Genomic DNA, 20,739 nt, shown 5'->3' with positions numbered 1-20,739 from the left:
GACACGGCCCACAACAGCACCATAGCTGTCCCCTGCTCAGCTCCAGGCACACCCTCCAGCCCTCCCTGGCTCTCCGCTTCCTGGTGTCCGCAGCCCCAGCCTGATTTCCTCAGCTCGTTTTCTGAGTTACTAGTTATTGATGAGGGCTACCTATTCCTATTTGGTTTTCCTGTGTTAAGATAAAGGTTTTTCTTCAGCCCACAGTATTTTCTTCATTTCAGAGAGGATGCTAAGAATGAAAAAAAAAAAGAATTCTTCTTCCTCCAGTTCAGAGGACTTTTAAAATTTCTCCCTATACCAAGGTTGCTGCAGGAACTTGTTCTTTCTGTTCAAATAGTGATGGAAAAGCATGTTTTCATATTAAACGTTGCAAACTTGTGGGCACGGCAGAAATGCTTCTTATCTGGGTGACCTTCCCAAACTGGCCTTCCTAGATAACGAAATATAGGCAGTGATCCAAAAGTGGCTTGTACAGGAGAATATTAACTTTAAAATATCATAGGTAACGTTTGACTGACTATATATACTATAATTCTGAGGATCAAGTTTTCTCTGTAACTTTTCAAATATATTTTAGAAATTTAGTTGTTGAGTTTCTGTCCATAACTATACAAGAGATTTGGTGGTAATAGGGAGCTCTCTAGCCAGGATATTACAGAGGTAGCTTCCTTCTTAAAATCTTCATCCAGTCCAAATTAAATGCACAGCTTTGAATAAAATGGAAAGACGCCCTGAGTGCCAGGGGCCCAGGGGTTGGTGCTTTGCAAGTCATTTACATGTCATCCCGGCTTGTTTATTTTTTATCTCTTCTTACCTCATTGGTAAGCAAAACGCTGCTTGCTGTTTATTTTCATGTTCCATAAACACAGTCTCAAAAACTAGTTGACATGAAGGAAAGAAAATTAACTGACTACAGAGGAGAAGAAAGTTAGTTCCTATAACACCGAGGACGGCCTTTCATTAGGCTTCTGTCTTTTCCACTGCTTGAAGTTTTTCCTTAGTGGGCCCTTTTGTGATGTTTAACTGTCGTGCATATCTGATCCCTAGTCAAACACGATGACATGGGTTACCAGTAGCAAGTGTGCCTTTGGTTTGGAGTGGAATGTGCTACTTGGTTTGTTTGTTCAGTCCTTGAATGCAGTTGCAGGTCAGCACTTGCTTCAGGCACACTTGAACTTGGACCTGGCCGCTGTCTTGTGCTGGTGAGGAGGAAGGGTCCTCTGAGACACTCTGATGTGTTCTTTTTGACAGAGCTGATGTCCTGTGAGGAGCTACACTCAATATTACACTTGGTGCTCCAGGCTGGGAACATCATGAATGCTGTAAGTAAGATCCAGAAAACTTTAAAATGTTATGTTCTCAGTTTTCATGTTGGTTTCAGGCATAATTGGTTTCTCTCTCTTGCTTCACCTTCTTTAGGGAAGGTATGCTGGCAATGCGGTAGGATTTAAACTATCTTCTTTGCTCAAATTGGCAGACACAAAATCCAACAAACCTGGGATGAGTCTTCTGCACTTTGTCGCACAGGTATGTGGAAATGACAGATTTGGAGAGGGACCGGGTATGAAGGCCCCCCCGCCCCCCGAGGCTGGGAGGTCTTCCCACGCAGTGAGATGGTGTCCGAGTGAAGGAAGGGCATGGTGAAGTCCGAGGGGGTTCTCTTTGCAGGAGGCTTATTTGCTTATGTGCGGATTCCTCAGCTGAGGATTATAGGGCTGGAGGGAAGTGGGACAGGTGAGGCCAGGAGCTGGGAAGCGTGTTATGAAGGTGTCAGGTGTCAGGCATGAGAGATGGGGAATTTGGGTTTCATGCTTTGGCAGTGGGAAGCTAACAGAGGTTTGTGCACACCACAATGGCATGATCAGATTTTTGATTTTCAGGACAAAAGGTACTGTGAAGGCTGGGTTGGAGAGGAGAGAGAACTAGAAATAGGAGTACATCTTTGTGGAAATTGGTTATTTGGGGAGAATGGTGGCCACAGGAATAGATAATAGAGGACTGAAGATGCACACACTCCCAATGTGCACTAGACCAGATTTGTCACCAGTTGTGTTTAGAGAGATTGCCTTTTCCTTTCTTCTGTGAGCTGTGTAGAGTGTAGAGTGCCTTCCTGCTATGCAGAGTATGGGGACTGACCCCATCCGTGGCTTCTCTGGGGGCTGAGGACTGAACCCGCAGCACCTCCTGCATGCTAAGCACATGCTGTGCCACCAAGCTACTCCCTGGTGCTGGCTTCTTGTTTGGACAGGGTCTTTGTGATGTTAGAATAGCTAAGCGTATGCCATGGACAGTTCTCTCTTTTTGGTTAGATGATCTCGACTAACTGTAATGATTTGGTTTTCCTCCATTGATTCCCTTGTTCCGACACAATTTTAATCTGGGGAAGGAAGCCCTGTGCATGTTGGCAGTGTGAGCCCCAGGACAGGATAGAACAGAGAGGGTGGGGGGTTCTGACTGTCCTCTAATGGCCTCGGACAAGCTATTTAAACCTCCTTAGACAAGCTACTTAAATCTTTAGACCCTCAATCTTATGATGAGGTAGTGACAGTGCCCGCAAAACCAGGCAATTGAGGGCTAGGGTTGTGGCTCAGAGAGAGAGCACTCGCCTAGCATGCAGGAGGCACTGGGTTTGATCCTCAGCACCATGTAAGAATAAAATAAAGGTATTACGTCCACCTATAACTAAAAGATAAATAAAAAAAAAACATGTAATTGAAAGGACCAAAGGAAGTTAGGTTCATAGAGGGCCTGGCTGACTATCTGGCAGGTAGTAAGCACTCCTTAAATAACACGAGTACTGTAAATAACATACAATACTGTTACTATGTTCTTCTGAGGACAAAGGGCCATGTTTAACTCAACACTAATTTTTTTGTTTTTGCAGCACTGGGGAGGAAACCCAGGGCATCGTGCATGCTAGGCAAGCACTATATCCCTGAGCGACTCCCCTACTCCTGAGTACATGATTCAGAAGTTCAGGGCATTAGGAGAAGAAACTGGGGGCTGAGGTTGTGGCTCAGTGGTAGAGCACTTGCCTAGTGTGCATGAGGGCACTGGGTTCCATCCTAGCACCACATAAAAATAAAATAAAGATATTGTGTCCCCCTAAAACTAAAAAATAAATATTAAAAAAAATTCTCTGCATTTCATCTCATATTATTTTAAAAAAGAAGAAGAAACTATTCCTTCTCTGGCACGGATTGCAGATGGTGCTTTACCCAGCTCTGTCAGATCCACGCGTCCAATGGCTCTAAGTTAGGTTGCTGCCCATGAAGGCAAGTCTCCTGGGTCAGCAATTGCTTCCTTCCCACCTGCCTTCTGCTCACCCTCCCCCCAGTTGAAGAATCCACCCGCCTCCAGGACTGTGTACCTTCTGACTAAACTCAGTTTGCAAACTGGTTTAGCAGCCGAGGCATCCCAGCCATGGAAAGGCTACTCATAGGTATGGTGGTATTTAGGCAGGAGGTATTGGGTTCTCTGAAAGACAAAGGGCCCTGCTAAGCTGCCACCTCCTTCCATTGAGTCCCCGTGCACATGAATTGCATTTCATGTCACAATCAATTGCTCTGGGAAGTTAAATGTATCTTGAGACTTCTGGAAAATCTTACTAAGAGGATCGGAGTTCATATGTTAGTGAATTGCTTTAAACATTGCAAGCTGAAAATGAGCAGTGATTTCACAGTTCCTTTAAGCCTTCAGAAGATGATTTCCTTCCAGTTTTATCCATCCAATGAGGGAAAGAAAAAAAAAATGTGTTCTTGTTTCAGGAAGCCCAGAAGAAAGATGCCAACCTTCTAAACTTTTCTGGAAAGCTGCAACATGTTCAGGAGACTGCTAGGTAAGTGGGGAAGCAGGCAGTGAGCTGGGAGAACTACTTGGTTTAGCTCCCTTCTGGGGAAACTACTGAGCAATTACAACTTTGGGGATTCAAGTTTGAACTTTAAAAAGTTTTCCCTTGTTAAACTTGCAGGCCTTCTTTTTATTTGCTTAACAGGGATGTGTATGTGCCTTGGAATTTGGGGGTTTTGAGTAATTAACCTTTATCTTTTAAAAGTTATTTAGTCTATTCTAATGAAATGTCATCAGTTTAAAAAATATATATGGATTAAGAACTTCAAATCCTTCCACACCCAAAAGATAGGGTTCAAACAACACAGCTTATTACCCTGGGAGTTGGTTTGTATCAGTCAAACTTTCAGGGCCATACATCGCTGTTTCCTTGTAGAATCTAACATGGTACATTTATTTTCTATTGCATTAAAAGGGCTTGGAACCATACCAGGAACTCTGAAAGGATTTGATTTTAAACTAGTCACTCAACTTTACAGAGAAAGTATCTCCCAAACAAAGCTCTAATTACATCACTCTAATTTGCTTCTAACCCTAATATGGAAGCATGCTTTTTTTAATGTAGGCTTAATCTCTGTGTGTGTACCATCTTGAGTCCTGAGTTTTTCAACATATAGGACATAGTCATTCCAAGGTAAATGCTTCTGATAACTAGTTATCTAAAGGAAAAAAAAAAAAAAAAAAAGCCGTGGTTTGTAGCACTTGCTTGTTTCCATGCCATGAATACTGGGACCTGGCTGATATCAGGCTGCTGACGCAGAGTCACTGAATGCAGAGCTGGGGAGAGACACCCACACTGGCTCTCAGGAGCTGGCTCAGTGCACCGCTCCTTGCATCAGTCCCGTTCATACTGTGTGCTTATTATGTGAGTGACTAGAGCCAGCTGTGACAGAGCCGGGCCATATGCATATAAACAAGTGAACCATAGTTCACAGCCTGTCATTGGCCAGTATCTCACTGTTATTGACTCTGTGAACATCTAACCACAGATTACATGCCTTTCCCAAAGGGGGATTATCAGTGCAAAGGTGTAAACAGTTCATAATTCATGTTTACAGATCACCTGATTATTCTCCAAGAAGAATGGATAACTTAGAAGTCACAAACTGTCTTGCTTTTTAATTACTAGAAGAAATCCGTGGGAATATTTTTACTCTGACTATAGAGACCTTCTAAAAGATAATACAGGGAGAAATTATCTTTTTTTTTTTTTTAACATACTGGGGACTGAACTCGGGAGTACTCTGCACCACTACACCATATCCCAGTTCTTTTTCTTTTTTTATTTTGAGATTAGGGTCTCACAGAGTTACCCAGTCTGTCCTCAAACTTGCCATCCTCCTGCCTCAGCCTCCTGAATCACTGGAATTACAGGTGTGCGCCACCTTTCCTGAAAGGGGATTTCTGGTCTGAGTTGGATCAGAAGTTTAGCTAGACATGGTCGTAGAAGACTCCTTTTCAGTGAGATTTGTTTATGTGAAAAGGAAGGTGAATACACAGGTGAAGTACAACTGGATCTCAGATGGGCACCTAGGACCAATTAAGGTGGAAAATTTCATTGCACAAAGTTAAGTTAGTGTTGACGACGGAAGCATGAACGCTTCCTCATTTATAAATCTCACCTGTTCACTTTGCCAGGTTGCAAGACCCTCTTTCATGTTTCATCTTTCACTAATCTTCATTTGCTCTAGGGATTCGAAGCATTGCAGTCCACGTAACCTCTTACTTACAGGGCTGCTGGCTGTGTTTGAGTTCTCTGTGGAGCAGAGCTCGGGCTGCCTGGCTGTGTGAAGCAGGGAGAGGTGGGCTTAGTGTCTTCACGGGACCCTGAGTTATGTTGGGGTTGTCAGCATCCATGGCTGGGCCTCTTGGGTTAGAGCTTTCCAACCCCAGGAGAGCACGTGTCTCCAGAGCCCTGGTGGCTTTTAGTTTTTCACATTTGTTGCATGAACGTGCTCACATCAGCTTGTGAGCATCTTCACAGGCCTGTGGTTTTGGTTGTCTCCCCTGTAAGCGCAGAGTGACAGCCTCCGCCGAGCCGGGGTGTGTTCTTGGGAAGGACTTGCCTCCTGAAACAACATGTGGGGACTCCCAGACCTACACCCAGGGCGGCTCTCCCCTCCTGCTTCCAGGGCTGGCCGGCTGTGGGTCCTGTTTGATGTTCCCACGTGGCCCGGGGCTTCCTCGTGCCCGCTGCCCACTCTCCCCTCTCTTCTTTAGATTATCTCTGGATAGCACGGAGGCAGAACTGCACTCGCTCTTTGTCAGGACGCGATCGCTGAAGGAAAACATCCAGCGGGACGCGGAGCTCCGTCAGCAGATGGAAGACTTCCTCCAGGTTGGTAGGACTGCAGGCAGTCCCCAGTCCCTCAGCTCTCGTCTCCCCGCCAGGGCTGCTGATTGTGTGGTGTATTTGTGGAAGCAGCAGGTTCATGTTTCCCCCCAAGTTGGTACAGGAACTCCGCATCTCTCGATGCCTGTTTCTTACACAAGATGTTGGCTGTGGTCTAAAGCTCGGTATTAGTTTAGGAAAGCGGCTTCTGCTTATGGCTGCTCATTGTGTGTGACCCCCTTGCTCCTGACTGTAGTGAGTGGGCATCAGCTTAGGGCACTTATATTTGGAATGTGCCTGGCAACTCGAGTCTGGGTTCGAAACCAATCAGCTTTTGGACAACAGCACAGAGTTCTGCAGAACTCAACCAGACACTTAGGACTCAGGCTCTTCTTCCTTCCCTTGTTTATATGGAAGAGACATATTGCATACTGGCATGATTTTTAATGAGAGCAGCATACATATGCACGCGCCCGTCCCCATGCCTATCAACACCCAAATACAACAACCCCATAGGGTGTGTCGGGAGCTGTTTGAATAACATCAACAGAAAACAGCCAAGTGGACATGTTTGTGACAGCTCATTGTGAGTCACTAATCACATAGTCTGACATACTTCTTTTATCTTCTTAATTAAAAAAAAAAAAAAGTGGCACCATCTCACGCTTTTGCATTCTGTGAACCGGGGTGCTGCCTTAAAGGTTCTTGGTGCTGTGAGCTGCACAAGGCAGAATCCCTGTGGCTGGGCTGCCTCGGCAGCAGACAGGAGCAGCGCGCTCCAAGGCCGGACACCAGGGCCTGCACTCATTGATTGGGTCTTGTCAAAGTGTTCTGAGCTTCAGCTCCTGTCGGCGAACACTGGCCTACAAGCTTATTTTTTATCACTCAACCTGTGCTCTCTATTTGCTTTCAAATATAACCAAATGCTAATTTTCCCTTACTTCACATTTTTCTCAAAGTGCAAAAACAAAACAAATACCACCAGCAGCAGCAGGACCACAGAGACACAGAGCAGTAGTGAATGCTGTCAGCTGCATAGAACAGGCTCAGGAATCCAAGAATGAGACCCTCACCCATCAAGATTCTGGTTGTTGGGCCAGGCCTGGTGGTGCACACCTGTAATCCCAGTGATTCAGGAGGCTGAGGCAGGAGGATCGCAACTTAGGAGACCCTGTCTCAAAATTAAAAAGGGCTGGGGACAAGGCTAAGTGATAAAGCACCCCTGGGTTCAATCTCTGCTACCTGCCCCCCGCCAAAAAAAAAGAGGAAGGAAGGAAAGATTTGACCCTTGTGTGAGACGTGCCGGTGTGGGCTGTTGTTGGGCTGAGGTTGTGGTCTAGTAGATTAGCCCTCCCCTGGCATGTACAAGCTCTGTGTCTGATCCCCAGCACCACAAAAAAATAAACAAAATAAAAAGTGTGGTTGTTCCCCCAAGTTCTTATCTTAAATATTAATATCATACACCAATTTTTTTCTATTTTTTGTGATGCTGAGAGCAAAACCAAAGACCTTGAGCATGCTAGGGCAAGGCTTTCCCTTGAACTGTATCCCTAGCTTCTGTCTAATACTAAATCCTGATGTAGAAAGGTCTAGAAGGAAGTATGGCTCTTCCTTCTCGTCATCTCCTGGCAACCTTGTTTTAACTAGTTAAACTCTCCTTTCTGGTTGTGGGGGTTTTTAGTTTTAGTTTTTGTGGTGTTGATTTGTAGTTCTAGGGATTGAACCCAGGGCCTCACACACATCAGGTAGGGTGTTTACCACAGAGCTACATCCCCAGTCCTGGTAGCTGTTTTTTTAGTTGGTTTGTGTAGTTGGGCTTTTTTTTTTTTTTCCTTTAACCAGGGATTAAACTTGGAGTACTTGACCACTGAGCACATCCCCAGCCCTATTTTTGTATTTTATTTAAAGACAGGGCCTCACTGAGTTGCTAGTGCCTTGCCATTGCTAAGGCTGGCTTTGAACTCACAATCCTCCTGTCTCAGCCTCCCATAGCTATGGGATTACCACGCCCAGCCTGGTAGCTGTATTTATCTCTAAATAAAAAATGCCACATAGCCATGGCTTTTTCTTTCTTAAACTCAACTTCTTAGACGAGTGAGATGAAAATTCTTAAGTAGGTCAGGGTCGGACTGTGCAGGATTCTGAGCACCGGTCTGAGAACCTTGGGCTTCTTGCCAGGCTAAGCAGAGGGACCAATCAAGGTTCCTGAGTGGAAAGGTGACAGGGATGCATCTTTTTGCAGACCCCATCAGCATTTTGACCCTTGGGTGAGACAGGCTGGTGTGGGACCCTGGTCCATAGCAGGCCAGTTAGAGATGGAAAGTTGGTTGACACTCCAACTGCTGATCTCTTTGTCATTGTCCTCTGCCAGCACAACTTTGAACTGTGCCCCAAGCATGTTGAACTCATGGTGTGCAACTCGGCCGTGGTGATTTTTCAGGTCCACATTCTGTGTGGTCCATTTGCCCAGGGCTGGGGTGACGTGGGCACGTTGAGGCCTTCCCTTTCCAGTGTCCATGGATCCCCACAGGCTCTGCAGATAAGCCTTACGAGGTGGAGCTGAGCCCCTGGGTAGATTCCTGTTGGGAAGCCTGTCTTCTGCAGCTGAGCGGTTCTTGGCCAGACTCCCTTTTACCCCGCTGCGTAAGAATGACAGGCGGAGATTTATCCCTGCGTGAGTACCCTCCTCTCCATGAAGGAAAACACAGCACAGGGGACACACTGCCTTGAGCTACTGACTCAGACGGTTGTTCTCTCTGGTATTTGGTTTCCTACTACCTCTAGAATGTGTTTGGTTTAAGAAAAGGGCCTTCGAGCAGATAAAGTGGTTAGAACGGGTGGGAAGTGGCAAGCTGTAAAGGAATTTCTCTTGGGTCTGTAGCTCACCAGGCGTGCTCAGACAGAGACCGCCTTCCTCGAGGCCTGTGGCCCCCACACTCCAAAACATGTTGCCCAAATGTGACTCTGTCTTCAAAGCATGATACATGGGATTTCATGGAGTAACATGATTCCTACATCCCTTCTTTACATACACCCAGTAAATAAGAAAGGATCACAAGGCTTCGGTGGGATTCCAAGTACTCAGTCTCCCCTTTACCACCCTGCCTTTTCATGACAGCGCAACCTGAGGTTCCTGAGCTGCACCCCGTGTGGCAGATCCTGTCCTAAAAGGCTTGGGACCTCCCTGGGAAAAGCAAGCTTCCTTCATTCCTGCCACACTGGAATCAGGCCTTGGAGACCTGGGTATTATAGAAGTATACACAAGGAAAACTAAATCAGTGAGAAGGGGGGTTTGTATGGGACACTAATTCCTAGCCCTGAGACCCTCCAGAATCTCCTGGCGACTGTTGCCAAAACATCAGTGCAGGGTGCTCCCCAAACCTATTAACCACACATGGGGTACAAGCCTGGATGATTGGCAGAGCTTCCCAGCTGACTCAGGTGGTACCCCTAGTTTTGGCACAAGGGCTTCAGTCCTGCAACACGGACCCCACAGATCTTATTTGGAATTAAGTTTAGATTCCCTCTCAACAGGGCAAAAGGGACACCTTGTCAGTACAAACTTACTTTAAACCTTTGACTAGCACAAGTCAGTTTCCATGGAAGGAAGAAGTGGTGTAGAATGAGTTTCTCTTTGCTTTGCTTTTTGTACTGGGGATTGAACCCAGGGACGATTTACACTGAGCTACACCTCCAGTCCTTTTTATTTTTAATTTTGAGACAGGTCTCACTGAGTTGCTTAGGCTAGCCTTGAACTTGAGATCCTGCCGCCTCAACCTCCCCATTTGCTAGGATTGTAGAGATGTACGTCACTGCGAGTTTTTCTAATACAACCACCCGTACACCTGAGGAATTTATTCAGTAACGTTGAAAGTGAAAACTTGTTAGTGGCATTCTACAGAGTAAAGGTCTTAAATCAGTCTTTTTTTCTTTTTCTCTTTTTTTTCAGCATCTCACTGTCTTTCCCAGGCTGACCTCAGACTCTGGGGTCAGGCGATCCCATCTCCACCTCCTGGGTAGCTGGGACCCGAGGTGCACCCCATGCACACCTAGTTTCAGTCTGCTCTGTGCCCCTAGGTCTCAGGCAGCAGGTCACCTTGCTTGCTCAGCTTTGTTTGGGTTGACTTATTTTCCTTTTGGCTCTGAGTGCAGTGGCCTGACAATAAGCCTTCCCTTCTCCAAGACCTGAAATCGAGCCCTGGGAGCCGGTCTTCCCCGGGCAGCAGACAGTGCCCCGCCTCTTCGGCTGACCCGTTTATTTCAGTGCATTCCTGTTTGTTTTCTGCAGTTTGCGCTGGAAAAGCTGACAGAGCTGGAGCACTGGAAACAGGAGCTGCAGGGCGAGGCTCACACACTTATAGATTTCTTCTGTGAAGACAAAGAAACCATGAAACTGGATGAGTGCTTCCAGATATTCAGAGACTTCTGTACCAGATTCAACAAAGCAGTTAAGGTACGGCTGGCTGGTGACGTCTGCACACTTTCCAGAGTGGTTTGGATGTTTATTTTTCTTCTTGCCGACCTGGTCCTCTGCCCATGGTGGAAAGACAGTTCAGCATCTTCATGGTTTCAGAAGCATCTGGCCAGGTGGCGTGGACAGGCCCCGGCTGGGCTGGCTGGGGCCGGGCTCTGCCTTTCCAGACCTGCAGGGTCCATATCACCAAGTGTCTGGCCCCTAACAACACCTGCAGTAAAAGCATCTCGTTAGCAGACTTCATGATGGAGGTCACACGTTTACACTCCTACCAAAGATCCTAATGTCCTACTCAGCCCCTCCCCAGAAGAGAATTTCCACTCTCAGGGACACTTGTGTTGCAGTGGGATGATTGGAAGATGCCTGGTGTCATGATGAAGGCCAGCAAAGCCTACGGTCACTCTCAGATCCATAAGGAGCTGCTGCTGCCTGAGCACAGGGGCCACACTTGGTGCCCTTCAGCCACCCACTCCAGGGATCTCCAGTGAAATAGAAAGCCGGGAAATGCTCAGGGTAGCTTGACTGTGCAAATCAGACTTTCTTTTTTGGTACCAGGGATTGAACCCATGGGTGCTTAACCACTGAGCCACGCCCCATCGCTTTTATTTTTGTTTTGAAACAGGGCCTGGCTAAGTTGCTTAGGGCCTCAATAAGTTGCTGAGGCTGGTTTTGAATTTGCCATCCTCCTGCCTCAGCCTCCAAAGCCACTGGGATTACAGGCGTGCAATACCATGCCTGGCTGCAAGTCAGGCTTTTAACAAAATGTTGATTAAAACAGAATCCCACATTCCTTCTTATTAGGTGGCGATGGAGAGCCAGGTACTTCTGAGTCATCTCTTGCCTTATATTTTATTTTGATTAACTTAGTTGGCACTGGGGATGGAACCCAGAGCCTGGTGCTCCTACCCTGCATGCAGACCTGTCCCCAGCCAGCTTCCTGGGGGGAACTGGTCACATTTCTCTCAAGCCCAGCTTTACTTTAGCTCCTTCCTCTATCCAGCTAGAAGGAGTCTCAGCCGGTAGCCACGTTTACTGTCCTCTGTCCAAGCAGTGAGCTCAGCTGTGGGAGGTCATGGGGTGGGGGACAGGGTAGCAGAGGCCAGATTGACTCTTTCTGACATTCTGAGGCCCTCACTTCCGATCCAAGTTGTACAGGCCTGTAAGGCCACCTGCGTGGTGCTGTCTGCCTAGCTGTCCTGAAAGCCAGGACCTGGCCCCACCTCACCATGCACCGCCTTGGAGAAGGCTGGAGAGGCTTAGGGACCCTGGGGGAGGCTTAGGCCAGAGCTGAAGGAGGAGCCAAGAGTCTCCAGCCAGAACCTCACAGAAACTTGGAAAGTCCACTGTAGGAGGAAATTGATTTTCAAGTAAAAACTGCTAACAATAACAGATTTGGGTCGTGAGATCCGTGTAATTACATGATTACATGGCTTTCCCAACCCAAGAGATCCATGATTTGTGACATGGATGCAGCCAGCCCTCCACCCCACAGTTCTCCTGCTGCAAATTCAACCAACCACAAGTTGGAAGTATTTTTCTGTAAAGTGCACATCTGTGCCAAACGAGTGCAGGCCCTTTTGTCGTCCTAAACAGCGCAGCATAACCACTGCCTACGTAATGCCCCCATTGCACTAATCTAGAGGTGACTTAAAGTATATGTGAGGATGTGCATGGGTTATGTGCAAACCCTACAACTAGGATTTGGGTGTCCACATGGGGATCTGGAATCAGTCCCCTGCAGATGCCGAGGGACCGCTGGAGATGAACTGCACAGGTGGATGAGGTGTGTTGGTTCTGACTCAGTTTCTCTGAAAGGGACTGGGCGGCCTGCAGCTGGGTGGAAGGTGGAAGGATTTGTAAAGCCTATGCACTCCTCTTCTTCTTCCCTGATTGTGGGAACAAGTTGGCTTTCTTTGGAGTTGAGGTGGTGTCCACATGTGGAATCAGAGCCTGTGCTTAAGGGACAGTGTATTGGCTGGAGAGCTGGAAGTGGAGCCCAGGAAGGAGACCTGTAGACAGATGGCTGGAGCGGGGTGGCGAGTCCCTGGGCCAGACCCCTGCGTTTCTTTGGGAGGTCCTCGTCCACCCGCCTGCACCCCTGCATATGCACAAAGCAGTGCACAGTCTTTCTCAGCGTGGGATGTGACCCAGAGCTGTCCTCCACGCAAGTCCCTCTCTTAGGGTAGGTGGCTTGGCGATTGCAGGAGGCCCCGCATCTCACGCTGCCTTCTCTTCCCTCCCTTCAAGGACAACCAAGACCGGGAGGTGCAGGAGCTGAGGCAGCTGCAGCGGCTGAAGGAGCAGGAACAGAAAAGGCGTTCCTGGGCGAGCGGGGAGCTCGGGTTTGCCCGGAGCAGCAGTGAGAACGACGTCGAGCTGCTGACCAAGAAGGGTGCAGAGGACCTGAGCCCTTTCCTGCACCCCAGGCCCGTCAGTCCCTCCTACCGGCCCCCCAACACGCGCCGCTCCCGCCTCTCCCTGGGCACCTCTGCTGACCGCGAGCTGCTGACCTTCCTGGAGAGCGGCACCGACACCCCCGAGGCGCTCAACAAGTTCAACAGCTTGCCCCGGAGGAGCCCCCGGCAGGCCCGGCCCCTGGTAGCCTGGATGGAGCCTGGAGAACCACAGGGTGGCGGCCCTAGTGGGGCACAAGAACCTCAGGCCCCGGAGGGCCACGAGAAAGCCCCCGAGCTGCCCTCCGCTGGGCAGAGCCAGCCTCCAGCCCCGCAGCCCGAGGAACCCGCCTCGGCTTTCCCCCGAGCCCCACGCGCCGGGGCCGGCCTCCTCCGGAAGAGGAACAGCGAGCCCGTGGGCTTGGGTCCACTCTTACCACTGGCTCTGGGCATTGAGGAGCATGAGCTGGTGACAGGGCTGGCCCAGTTCCGCCTTCAGGGTCCCCAGGTCCTGGAGGAGACAGCCCCTTTGACCCTGAGTGACTTCAGCCCCGTGGAGCTCGCGTCTTTGGGTGACGGGAACCCGCCGTCCCTCCGTGTGACGCCTGTGGGCAGAGGGCCCCAGGAAGGACCCCGCCCCGCCCCCGAGGATGCCCGGGCCGCTCCTGAGGAGCCCCGCGGCGCAGCTGTGGCGTCTGTGGGCAGCAGTGACCCCGAGAGCCAGGACCCCGGGCCACTGTGTGTCTCGGACACCACCGACTGCTCGCTGGCCCTGGACTGCTCCGAGGGGGACTCCAGACACGGGCAGGGGGAGCCCGAGGAGGAGAGGGACGGGGCCGGCTCGGTGTCCTCCGGAGCTGGGGAGCTGGCGGGCAGCCAGGTGTCCTCCAGCCCTGCCTCCCGCACTCCGGGGGAGGCCCCTTCTCCCATCTCCGGGAAGAGCGAGCCGGGCTCCAAGGGCGACCCTCCCAGGGACAGACCCAGCAAAGGGAAGGACGCCGCAGGACCAAAGAGAAACTCCCTCAAAGAGGCGTCTCTGGGGGCCGCCAGGCCTGGAGCTGCCCGGCGGAGCCCGGGGGCCGCCCCCAAGCCCGTGCGGACCCTGACGGCCTCCGAGAGCGAGAGCATGCGCAAGGTGGTGCCCATCTCCAGGGCCAGCAGGGCCCCCGGGGGCTGGAGGCGGCCGGAGCTGCCGTCCCGGGCTTCCCCTCGGGACGCGCCCAGCGGCACAGACACACTGTCGCGCCGCAGCTCCGTGAAGGGGACCTCAGACACCTCGCCCAGGAGGGCCTCCACGGGGGCCGGGGCCACCGGGGCCGAGGAGCAGAGACTGACCCGGGGCAGCAGCACCCGGCTGGGGAAGGAGCCCGCGCTGCAGCACCGGGGCTCCCTCAAGAAGCCCAGCGCCAAGCCCCTCAGGAACGTCCCCAGGCAGAAGCCCGAGGAGAACCAGGGCCCCCAGGGCCCCGAAGAAGAGCCCAAGGCCCCGCCCGCCCCCAGCGTCCCCCGCGCCCCACCCCCGGTCCCAAGCTTTGCCCGGAACACAGTGGCCTCCTCCTCTCGGTGCCAGAGGACGGATCCCCCAGCCAAAGGCCCCGGCCTCACTCGGACGGTCTCCCAGCGGCAGCTGAGGGTGAAGGGGGGCCCCGAGGACGCGGCCTCCAAGGACAGCGGCAGCCTGAGGCGGGCCAGCAGCGCCCGGGTTCCCAGGAGGGGCCCGGAATCTGCCGAGAGTCCCGCTGCCGACGCGGAGGCCCCTCTAAAGGGCAGGGGGCTCGGGGAAAGGGCCTCCCTGAGACTGAAGGATTCAGGTCGGACCACACTGGGGAGGGTCCTGAATCCACTGCACAAGTGACGGTACCTGTCTGTCTCCGTCGCCTCTGGGACTCCCATGGTGAGGACTGACTTCTGGGAAGAGGCCAACACTGAGTGTCTCTGTTACATGTGGAGCAATCCCCTGGTGCACGATCCGATCACCAAAGGTACAGCGCGGGAGGCCGTGGGCTCGCCTGCCTGCTGACTCCTGCTGTCGACTCCAGGGCCCAGAGGCAGGTCCCCACCGCCAGGACCCCAGTGCCCCCTCTCCCACCTGGACCCTGTCCCTGACTCCTTCCCCAGGACAGAGGTTCCTTGATGGATGGACTCCACCTATAAGATGACGTTCTTATGTAACAAGTGAATTTTTTTTTTCTGGCCAGTTTTTATATATGTAAGACTTATTTTTTAATATAAAAATAAAATGATGTTTTCGTTGGTTCCCTTTGCAGAGTGAAATACCTTCCGGGGGTAAAAATTCATCTTTAACATGAAAATATTTGTCTCTTCCTGCGTCCCCTCAGGTTCCACCTGCACGCGCCCTGTGCTCCCTCGCTGGCAGCTGGCCTCGCAGGCCCTGGCTGTCGATGGGCTCTGTCTCCTGGAAGGCCTTCTGGCCTCTGCCTTCTTGTGTGACCTTGGTGGTTTGTGTGGGAACGTTAGGTGGATGGAATGGGGTGCTCTTGTGTGTTGGGGGCACTGTGGTGGGAAGCCTGCTGGGGAGGGGACTTGCGGCTGCCGGTGGTGCAGCCCCTGATAGAATCCTGGCTTGTGCAGAATCGTGCAGTGCCCTGCAGGGCCGCTCTGCCGGGCTGGTCCTTCCCATCCTGGTTGCCCTGCTTGTCACATGTGTTGGCTCTGGTTACCGGGAAGAACTAACCCTGTGTCCCCTGGGGCTCCCCCACCCCGCTTCCACTTTTCCTGCTCACAGCCCTCCTGTCATTTCTAAGGTCACCTGGAGCCTGGGCCCCCCACCCTCCCCAGCTCCTCCTCTTGATTCCTTCTAATACTTTCTAATGTTGACGTCTCTTCCTTCCCACAGTGGTATTTAAGTCCTGAGAAACCTAAATCAAGTTTTTTAATTTGTTAAGCAGACCAAAGTAAAAAAGAAAAGAAGAAGAAGAAAGAAAAAGAAAAAAATGAAATTGATTTCAGGTCTTGGGGGTTAAAAAAGAAAAAACTCAGGCTTCCTTTCTTTTGAAGAAAGCTCCATTCCTACCCAATGTCTATCTTACTACTCTTTGAGATTTGGGAACTAGGGGAATTCTTGAAACATTTTTGTTTTTTAAAAGTTGCTTCCTTTCACTTTGGGTGGCTTGGTGAAACCTTTTAGATGCAGCATTGGCAGCTGGATGGACTTAGGGACATGGGTGCACCTGTGCTGAATCCCGTGGTTAATGTTACAGGTCCCTCCTGGGGAATGTTGCCTTTTACCCCAATTAATTGGAAATGAGTTGCAAAGATGAAAGTCATGGTTGGAGAATTAGGGCTGCAACCCCAGACCTCTGGTAAAGGTAGCCCTGAGCAGATTGTCCCGGGCTCCTGGAGAGGCTGATGGGAGCTCAGAGCAGCTTTTCACTGTCTCTGAAAGACTCAGATGTCACATTTTAACCAGGTAGAGTCAAAACATCCAAAACATGGGGTCCACGTGTGGGTGGGAAACGAATGAAGGAAGTCATAAGCATGTGAACTGATAGGTATCAGGACCCTTTAGAAGGACCCCCAGGATCCCTGTCCCTGCTGTGTCCTGATGCTGTGTCTGTGGCAAGTCACTGCTTCTTCCTGAGCATCTGTCATACATGTCCCCATATACGTGGGGACATGGCCTCCCTGATGGTTTCTAGGGGTCCTTCCAGCTTCAAGGGTCTGAGTCAGATGAACAAGGAAGGACCCATCTCTGCCCCAGGATCAGCTCTCAGAAACAACCACCCTAAAACAGGCCTCACTCAAGGGCTGCCGAGAAGTTCCACAGAATGTTTAGGTGCTGTCAGATGGGACAGGCTGAGCTTCCTGAGAAGGGCTGTTCTCCTCAGCCTTGAGGTCTGCGCATCTGCGTGAGCAGGTGATACCGGATTGCCTTTTGTCAGCAGTAAGCTTGGAAAGATGATTCATACAATGGAGAAATGTAAATACGTTTCTACAGAAATTTGTTTAAGATGAACTTGGATATATTTAAAGGTCCGTTTACATGTGCTTTTATGTATAGGTAATTTAATAAAGTTCCTGTTTATGGGAGTTGTTTTATCTCAGCTTCTTCTATGCATACGTCCTCAACAGTCCCGCCGGGGAAGATGTTTAGTTTCCTGGCGGGATGGGATGCGGGAGGTGAGGGCAGTCCTTTTCCTCCAAAGTCTTGAGAGCCAAAATGAAGCCGTTGGCAGCGTGTCTTCTTGGTATAGGTAGCAGGCATCACGCCTGCAGTGGAGGGCTCCGGAAGAGGGCTTGGTGCCAGACTGTAGGGATGCTGCGTGCGTCTGACCCAAAGATCAGCGATGGAATGTTCTGTGCCTCCTACGGGCTTGCGTTAGTCCACGTTGGGCCAGGATTTGTGTAATCTCTGTGGGGCCGGCAAGTCTGGATCTGCTCCTGTGTCATTGGGAAATCGCAGCTCACCTCTGTGGCTAGCTCAGGAATGAGCAGAGAGGCAGGGAGGTGTTGCCTCATTGGAAATGCAGCGTTGGTGCATATTTTAAAAGGAGGGGATCAGGGGTAAGATAGACCTCATACTCGGGTTTTATGCCACCTTTCAGTTCTAGAGGACCTCCTGCTCTGCCCGAAAGTGGGTTGGAGGAATGAACACCCCTGCTCAGACACCCGCAGGCGAGACAGTAAGGCGATGCGTTTGTGAGTTGCTGCGTGATCCCTGGACACTTAGAACCTGGTTTGGCTTGGGTTATAAGCAGATTGGGAGGCCAAACTCCTTTCTGTACCACTGCTGTGCCCAGAGTGATTGACAACCCACCCCTGCAGCCCCACAGCCCTTTTCTTGGCCTTTGCAAGGAACCTGAGTTCCAGCTGTCCTCCCAAAGATTCAATTAAAAATGGCTGCTTTCCCAACCATTCGTTTGAGATTCTGCATATCCATGTATTATGGGGGTTGGGGGAGAGGTTCTGGAATACTTCAATAGAACTTTTTTTTCTTTTTTCTTTTTTTTTTTTTTGGTACCAAGGATTGAAACAAGGAGCACTAAATCACTGAGCCATATCCCCAGCCCATTTTTTAATCTTTTATTTAGACATAAGCTCTTGCTAAGTTGCTGAGGCTGGCTTTGAACTTGTGATCCTCCTGCCTCAGCCTCCAAAGCCACTAGGAATATAGGTGTGTACCACTGCACCCAGCTTCAATAGAACTTTTAATTCATGTTCTGAGGTGCACGAATTCATGAATGTCTGCCTCCAAACATTGGTATCCTCCACCTACCACCTCCCTTCTGACAAATGATGACATTTGGTAAGTTGATAGAATTTTCCATTAAATTTCAACTCATTCTTACTTTCTCATTAAACTTTGATTCCATGCTTCAGACCTTCCAAAAAATACCAGAGCTTTGTGCGCGTGTATGTCCCCAAACACCTACTAGCATCAAATATATAACCCAAATGTGATTAATTGACATGCATCTGATTACTTAGTAAGTGCTGTCTAAAACTAGGCTGCGAGCACAGTGGGTCTGCAGTCCCCCTACTCAGCATCTGTGGGGCAGTAACCTTGAGCTCATACCTGGTGTTGGCAGGGTTGACCTCTCCCTAGGCCTTTTTCATCCACAAATGTCTCCCAGTTAAATTGCTCTAAGCCTCACTGGGTCACCTAAGTGAAAACAAAAATAATATTCTTGCTGTTGGAGAAAATGGATGTTCTGTCTTCTGGGCCAGAGCTTTGAAATGGGGCTTTTGGCTTCCTGGTCGGTGGGTGGCAAAATTGGACTCCATTGCGAAAGGGGTCATGGCCCCGGGCAGCCTTCCTAGTCTGCTCATTCAGGGACCCTTCACCGGGGCCACCAGGAGCTTGGCACACCCTGCCACAAGCCTGTGGTATCAAGGCATCAAAGCCCATCCGCGAGGATGCTGCTCAGAGTCCCCGTTGATGGATTCATGCCAGATGCTTGGAACCAGGTCCCGGGCTTTGCCCCTGGCTTCCTCAGGAACTCAAGGGCTGAGTCCCACAGGAGGCCCCTAACTCTCACGCTGACGATGTTCCCCAAATTTGTTTGCAATTAGATTTGAGAAGTTCAAAGTGCACTTTCCCCCAGCAACTGTATCAGGTCTGATAGGTAGGTCTCCGAGACAGTCCACTAGAGCCCCATGTGACCTTTCTGATATGGTCTAAATGTTTGTTCCTCCAAAATTCACACGTTGGAACCCTCACCCCAAGGAGCTGATACTAGGAGCTGGGGCCTTGGGGAAGGGCTAGGTGTGAGGCAGAGCCCTGAGGGGGCTCTTCGGCCCGCTCCACCAAGCAGGGACACAGCTAGAGGTACCTCTATGAATCAAGAAGCAGCCCTCACCAGACACCAAATCTCCTGGTGCCTCCGTCTTGGGCTTTCCAACCTCCAAACTTAGGAACAGTGAGATACTCTTGTTGATTGCATTTTGTTACAGCAGCCTGAATGGACTAAGACACCATCTGTAGGTAGACTGTGGGTCTGGCATTTCTACCGAAGAGAACCTCAATTACTCTAGTGTTTCTAGGGGGAAAGCCAGGGGTGTCGGCTACAGTTTCTGTTGGGTTGAAGGCACAGTAAACCAGCCTCTGCACTCCAGAGGTTGGTCCCTCAAGCCACATACAGGGGCAGACACGAGGGGGTCCTAGGCAACCCCAGGAAATATGGGCCTTTCCTGTCTGCTACTTCCTCTTGTCTATTCTTTCTGATAGAGAGCACACGGGCCTAACAGAAGATGGACCTGCTCTGCCTTCCACTTCCCCAGCCTCTGGGCCACCATTGAGAAGGTGGCAGAGGTGAGAAGGTGGCGTGATAGGGCCAGGGCCTCATGAGCCAAGGCCAGCGGGTGGCTGGGCAAGTGGCCACCTCAGGAAGGACTGGGCATGCTGGCTGCAATGTGCTCTCTGTGAAGCCTCCCAAACAGGCAGCATCAGGGCACCCGGTGGCACTCAGTATCAGGAGTGGCAGTCACTGTGCGGAGTGCTCCTGTGTCCTGCAGCACCACCTGGGGTTGGTGCTTCCTGGTCCCACCCTGTGCCTTCTCTCTTGCTGTGTACAGGGCAGGCAGCCCCAGCAGGGCCTCTGGACTGTCCTCCCTGGTTAGGAAGGGGATGGGTGCAGCTCTCCAGGGTGCTGACTGTGCAGAAAGGGAGCTGGGTGCCCGCTCACCCTGGCATTCAGGGTGTGGACAGCCACGTGGAAAAGAGCCCCCATCCTGTTTTAGGACAAGGAAGGCCTCCTTGGTAGGAGGAGGGGGCCCACTTCTTTCCCAAGCTGTTGGCGTAGTCATTTACGTTTTTATCACCTCCGTGACCTACATGGCTTCCCCTCTGTCTGAGAAGATTGCCCAAAGAATCCGGACGGCCTTGCTACTTTCAGAGACAACCATTTTGCCAGTTTGGGCAAGTGCAAATGTGGGTCTGAGTACGTTGGGATAAAAATGTGATGGTTCAGCTTTGGAAGCTGCCCCAAGAGAGAGAACAGTGCCTCCATTCAGCTGTGGCTTTCTGGTCACCTGCGCCTCCTGTTCCCAAGGCACCTGCGGTTCCCAGCAGCTGATTCATCCTCAGGGAGGAGAGGGAAGGGGTGGCTGCCCGCAGGGCTGCTTCTTTGCCACGCTGAGAGACAGCCAAGAAGCCTCCCCCACGCCCACTCAAGATGGGTTCCAGGACAATAGAAGCCAGAGGCTGGGCCAGCAGCTGCAGAAGGTGCCTG

At 50.7% G+C, this 20,739-nt stretch overlaps 1 protein-coding gene across 1 annotated transcript in view; it reads left to right on the top strand.

Moving 5' to 3' along the window:
* Fhdc1 (FH2 domain containing 1) overlaps window positions 1–15,228 on the top strand; it is a 32,213-nt gene extending 16,985 nt beyond the window's left edge. Inside the window, exons 6-11 of the mRNA XM_076864769.2 lie at window positions 1,252–1,322; window positions 1,420–1,527; window positions 3,768–3,838; window positions 6,070–6,187; window positions 10,470–10,634; window positions 12,903–15,228. Coding sequence (XP_076720884.2) covers window positions 1,252–1,322; window positions 1,420–1,527; window positions 3,768–3,838; window positions 6,070–6,187; window positions 10,470–10,634; window positions 12,903–14,903 — 2,534 coding nt within the window. The 3' untranslated portion in view covers window positions 14,904–15,228. The remainder of the gene's footprint in view (window positions 1–1,251; window positions 1,323–1,419; window positions 1,528–3,767; window positions 3,839–6,069; window positions 6,188–10,469; window positions 10,635–12,902) is intronic.
* Window positions 15,229–20,739: the final 5,511 nt, after the last annotated feature.

Source organism: Callospermophilus lateralis, chromosome 8 (assembly GCF_048772815.1).
Source record: "Callospermophilus lateralis isolate mCalLat2 chromosome 8, mCalLat2.hap1, whole genome shotgun sequence".
In the NCBI taxonomy this organism is placed as follows: Eukaryota; Metazoa; Chordata; class Mammalia; order Rodentia; family Sciuridae; genus Callospermophilus; species Callospermophilus lateralis.
This window is presented reverse-complemented; position numbering and strand designations above follow the sequence as displayed.